At 51.1% G+C, this 6,000-nt stretch overlaps 1 protein-coding gene across 1 annotated transcript in view; it reads left to right on the forward strand.

Moving 5' to 3' along the window:
• The window catches only part of LOC147091277 (ATP-dependent chromatin remodeler CHD4-like), a 97,545-nt gene that overhangs the window by 48,986 nt on the left and 42,559 nt on the right, over positions 1-6,000 (forward strand). The window contains 2 exon segments of the mRNA XM_085976498.1: positions 2,050-2,253; positions 3,666-3,874. Of these exon segments, the coding sequence (XP_085832624.1) occupies positions 2,050-2,253; positions 3,666-3,874 (413 nt within the window).

The raw sequence follows: 6,000 nt of genomic DNA on the forward strand, positions 1-6,000 counted from the left end.
GAGCTTCTCCAGTCTCTCCACATAACTGAAGTCCCTCAGCCCCTGGTACCATTCTGGTCAATCTCCTCTGCACCCTCTCCAAGGCCTTGACATCCTTCCTAAAGTGTGGTGCCCAGAATTGGACACAATTCTCCAGCTGAGGCCCAGGATAGTGTTTTATGAAGATTTACCAGAACTTCCTTGCTTTCTGTACTCTCTGCCTCTGTTTATAAAGCACAGGATCCCTCCCTGTAACAGAAGGATAAGGAACCAACATGAACCAGATAGGCCGAAGAGCCTGTTACCGTGTTGTAACGCAGGTGTCATTCTGTGTGCCTCAACACCGTTGGAGAGGCAGGGGTGGGGTGGGGGGGGGGGTGTGTGGAGAGGGAGAAGGGACCTGAGGCAAGTGTTCCTCCTTCTCTGGTATCCTGGGGCCAACAGTCTCCCCACTTCCCCCTCCCCCCCAAAACAAAACTGGGCATTCACCTTGTCTGGTTAGTTGTGGGATCTTGCTGTGTGCAAAATGGCAGCCGTCACGGTGGAGAGTTTGTTGCATGTCTCGCGCTCTCTCTCTGGGATTCCCGACTGAATAGTCTCCTCTTTCCTCTTTGAAGATCACAAGTAGGAGCAGGAGTAGGCCATACGGCCCCTCGAGCCTGCTCCGCCATTCAGTGCGACCATGGCTGATCATCGACCTCAACTCCACTTTCCCGCCCGATCTCCATATCCCTTGATTCCCCGAGTGTCGCAAAATCTATCGCTCTCCGTCTTGTATATACTCAACAACTGGGCAACCACAGAACTCGGGGGTAGAGAATGCCAAAGATTCACCAACCTCTGAGTGAAGAAATTTCTCCTCATCTCTGTCATAAAATGGCCGACCCCTTATTCTGAGACTGTGGTCCCTAGTTCTAGTCTCCCCAGCCAGGGGAAACCGCCTGTCTTGTGCCAATCCCTCTCTCACCCGCCTGTAACTGGGGCATTCCCCTTGTTTTAGTGAAACATATAAGATTCTGAAGGGGCTCGACAGGGTAGATGCAGAGAGGATGTTTCCCCTCGTGGGGGAATCTAGAACTAGGGGGGCATAATTTCAGAATAAGGGGGCACCCTTTTAAATCGGAAATGAGGAGGAATTTCTTCTCCGAGGGTCGTGAATCTTTGGAATTCTCTTCCCCACAGAGCTGCGGAGGCGGAGTCATTGAATATATTTAAGGTGGAGATACAGATTTTTGAACGATAAGGAAGTCGAGGGTTATGGGGAGCGGGCAGGGAAGTGGAGTTGAGGCCAAGCTCAGATCAGCCATGATCTTCTTGAATGGCGAAGCAGGTTCGAATTGCTGAATGACCTACTCCTGCTCCCACGTCTTATGTTCTTAATGTCTGAGTCTTCGCGGGATCTTGCTGTGCGCACAATGGCGGCCATGCGAAGGTGTGTCGCTTCTTGGTGAGACCGCACCTTGAGTTTTGTGTGTGCAGTTTTGGTCGCCTTATCTGAGGAAGGATGTTCTTGCCATGGAGGGAGTGCAGCGAAGATTCACCAGGCTGATACCTGGGATGGCAGGAATGACGTATGAGGAGAGATTGGGTCGATTGGGCTTATATTCGCTAGAGTTCAGAAGAATGAGAGGGGATCTCATTGAAACGTATAAAATTCTGACAGGACTGGACAGACTAGATGCAGGAAGGATGTTCCCGATGGTCAGGGAGTCCAGAACCAGGGGTCACAGTCTAAGGATAAGGGGTAAGCCATTTAGGACAGAGATGAGGAGGAATTTCTTCACCCAGAGAGTGGTGAACCTGTGGAATTCTCTACCACAGAAGGCAGTAGAGGTCAATTCATTAAATATATTCAAGAAGGAGTTGGATATATTTCTTAAGGCTAAAGGGATCAAGGGATATGGGGAGAAGGCAGGGACAGGGTACTGAATTTGGATGATCAGCCATGATCTCATTAAATGGTGGAGCAGGCTCGAGGGGCCGAATGGCCTACTCCTGCTCCTATCTTCGATGCTTCTCTCTCCGGGATTCTCGAGTGAACCGTCTCCTTTTTATTTCCTCCACACGCAGTGCCCGCAGATGAAGGGAAAGGTCCAGCGGATCCTGCACTGGAAGTGGGGCGACCCGCCCCCTCCCACGCCCGTCCCCCGCCCCCCAGACGCCGACCCCGACGCGCCTTCGCCCAAGCCCCTGGAGGGCAGGCCCGAGCGCCAGTTCTTCGCCAAGTGGGTGGGCATGTCCTACTGGCACTGCTCGTGGGTCAGCGAGCTACAGGTAAGGAGGGAGCGAGAGATCGCGGCCACTGCGCGGAAACGGGGGCTTGGCAGTGTCGAGGGAGCGCCGTTTGCCGTATCCGCCCCGGAGGGGGAGGGGGGTGCTGCTGTGTGTCATACCCGTACCGGGAGTGCTCGATGCTGACACTGGGTATAAAGTGGGGGTACACTGTCGGTAATGCAGAGGGAGCTCTGTATTGTACCTGCCCCGGGAGTGCTCGATGCTGACACTGGGTATAAAGTGGGGGTACACTGTCAGGGTAATGCAGAGGGAGCTCTGTATTGTACCTGCCCCGGGAGTGCTCGATGCTGACACTGGGGATAAAGTGAGGGTACACTGTCAGGGTAATGTAGAGGGAGTTCTGTATTGTACCTGCCCCGGGAGTGCTCGATGCTGACACTGGGTATAAAGTGGGGGTACACTGTCAGGGTAATGTAGAGGGCGCTCTGTATTGTACCTGCCCCGGGAGTGCTCGATGCTGACACTGGGTATAAAGTGGGGGTACACTGTCAGGGTAATGTAGAGGGAGCTCTGTATTGTACCTGCCCCGGGAGCGCTCGATGCTGACACTGGGTATAAAGTGGGGGTACACTGTCAGGGTAATGTAGAGGGAGCTCTGTAATGTACCTGCCCCGGGAGCGCTCGATGCTGACACTGGGTATAAAGTGGGGGTACACTGTCAGGGTAATGTAGAGGAAGCTCTGTATTGTACCTGCCCTGGGAGCACTCGATGCTGACACTGGGTATAAAGTGGGGGTACACTGTCAGGGTAATGTAGAGGGAGCTCTGTATTGTACCAGCCCTGGGAGTGCTCGATGGTGACACTGGGTATAAAGTGGGGGTACACTGTCAGGGTAATGAAGAGGGAGCTCTGTATTGTACCTGCCCTAGGAGCACTCGATGCTGACACTGGGTATAAAGTGGGGGTACACTGTCAGGGTAATGAAGAGGGAGCTCTGTATTGTACCTGCCCTAGGAGCACTCAATGCTGACACTGGGTATAAAGTGGGGGTACACTGTCAGGGTAATGTAGAGGGAGCTCTGTATTGTACCTGCCCTGGGAGTGCTCGATGGTGACACTGGGTATAAAGTGGGGGTACACTGTCAAGGTAATGTAGAGGGAGCTCTGTATTGTACATGCCCCGGGAGTGCTCGATGCTGACACTGGGTATGAAGTGGGGGACACTGTCAGGGTAATGTAGAGGGAGCTCTGTATTGTACCTGCCCCGGGAGCGCTCGATGCTGACACTGGGTATAAAGTTGGGGTACACTGTCAGGGTAATGTAGAGGGAGCTCTGTAATGTACCTGCCCCGGGAGCGCTCGATGCTGACACTGGGTATAAAGTGGGGGTACACTGTCAGGGTAATGTACAATACAGAGCTCACTCTATATATTCCATGATCCCTTATAGCTGGAGCTCCACTGTTCCGTCATGTTCCGGAACTACCAGCGGAAAACAGACATGGATGAGCCGCCAACATTCGATTATGGGGTAGAGGATGACGGGAAGAGCAGCAAGCGGAAGAACAAGGACCCTCAGTATGCGGAATTGGAGGAGCAGTTCTACCGATACGGGATTAAACAGGAGTGGATGATGATGCATCGAATCCTCAATCACAGGTACCTGGACCCCAGGCCGCCTCCTCACCTCCCACGGCCTGTCCCCCTCTCCCTCTGCTCTGTCCCTCTCTCCTCTTCTCTGTCCCTCTCTCCCTCTGCTCTGTCCCTCTCTCCCTCTGCTCTGTCCCTCTCTCCCTCTGCTCTCTCCCTCTCTCCCTCTGCTCTGTCCCTCTCTCCCTCTGCTCTGTCCCTCTCTCCCTCTGCTCTGTCCCTCTCTCCCTCTGCTCTGTCCCTCTCTCCCTCTGCTCTGTCCCTCTCTCCCTCTGCTCTCTCCATCTCTCCCTCTGCTCTCTCCCTCTCTCCCTCTGCTCTCTCCCTCTCTCCCTCTGCTCTCTCCCTCTCTCCCTCTGCTCTCTCCCTCTGCTCTCTCCCTCTCTCCCTCTGCTCTCTCCCTCTCTCCCTCTGCTCTCTCCCTCTCTCCCTCTGCTCTCTCCCTCTCTCCCTCTGCTCTCTCCCTCTCTCCCTCTGCTCTCTCCCTCTCTCCCTCTGCTCTCTCCCTCTCTCCCTCTGCTCTCTCCCTCTCTCCCTCTGCTCTCTCCCTCTCTCCCTCTGCTCTGTCCCTCTCTCCCTCTGCTCTGTCCCTCTGCTCTCTCCCTCTGCTCTGTCCCTCTCTCCCTCTGCTCTGTCCCTCTCTCCCTCTGCTCTCTCCCTCTCTCCCTCTGCTCTGTCCCTCTCCCTCTCTCCCTCTCTCAATTCAATTCAATTCAATTCAATTCAAATCGCTTTATTGGCATAACAAGTTACATCTTATGTTGCCAAAGCATTGGAAAACATTCATGTTTGTTCACAAAAATACAGATCTATCCATACAGTGTATAAACAGATATATCCCTGAGTGTATAGATATACTTTCATATAATTTGTATATAGTCTTTTCTTATATTTAGTGGTTGTCCCTCTGTTTATGGCAAGCTGTAACATAGTGTGCCGCCAGTGTTATGCAATTTCTCTCTTGCCCTAGTAGGTATGGGAGTTTTTGGTCGTCATTCAATTTTCTGAATTCCAGGCATATTTTTGTAAATTTTGGGTAGAAATTCTCCCTTATGCCCTGATATTTTCTACAAGCTGTGAGGAAGTGCATCTCTGTCTCCACCACTCCCTGACTGCAGTGAGAGCATATCCTGTCCTCTCTTGGTAGCCGGGTCTGCCTGTGTCTACCTTTTTCGATCGCCAGGCTATGTTCACTAAGTCTGTACATTGTCAGGATTTTTCTCAGTTTGCTGTCCTTTACCATGGTCAGGTAATCAGCCATGTTGTATTGTCTGTTTAGGGCCAAGTAGCAATTGAGTTTGCTTTGGGTTTTTGTTGTTTCTGCCCAGTATGTCAGATATTTTTCCTTTTGCTTAGTGACGATTGTGTTGGGTCGAATTCTTTGTGTTACGCTGTCACTGTCCTGTGGCTGGTTATTGTTAGTAGTGTTAGTAGTTACTTCACTGAGTCCCAGGACTAGCTGACTGAGGGTATTCTTCTTTATGGTCAGCTCTTGGCATTTCAGGGCGTCGTAGTGATAGCATTGGGGGTTGCTCATTTGTAGGTGATTCCAAAATTTGGTGGCTCTTTTTTGGATAGTGATTATTAATGGATATTGGCCTAGTTCCGCCCTGCATGCATTGTTTACTGTTTTCCTTTGAGTCCGGAGGATACTTTTACAGAATTCTGCATGTAGGATCTCAATAGGGTGTTTGTCCCATTTTGCAAATTCTTGTTGTGTTAGCGGTCCCCACACCTCACTGCCATAGAGTGCAATTGGTTCAATTACTGATTTGAAAATTTTGAGCCAAATGCTAATTGGGATTTCTATTTGGATTGATTTTTTTATGGCATAGAAAGCCCTTCTTGCTTTCTCTTTCAGTTCATTCACAGCCAGTTTGAAGTTTCCCGTAGAACTGATTTTTAAGCCCAAGTATGTGTAGTTAGTGGTTTGTTCAATTTTGGTTGTTCCTATTGTGAAATTTATTATGGGTCCCTGAGGTCTGGATCTTGCTGGAACACAAGGACTTTGGTTTTTTGGGGATTTATTGTCAGGGCCCAAGTCTGGCAGTACGACTCCAGCAGATCCAGGTTCTGCTGTAGACCCTCCTTAGTTGGTGACAGCAGAACCAGGTCGTCTGCATAGAGGAGGAATT

Source organism: Somniosus microcephalus, unplaced genomic scaffold, assembly GCF_052327205.1.
Source record: "Somniosus microcephalus isolate GS21.2 unplaced genomic scaffold, FLI_Smic_1.0 unresolved_chr3, whole genome shotgun sequence".
In the NCBI taxonomy this organism is placed as follows: Eukaryota; Metazoa; Chordata; class Chondrichthyes; order Squaliformes; family Somniosidae; genus Somniosus; species Somniosus microcephalus.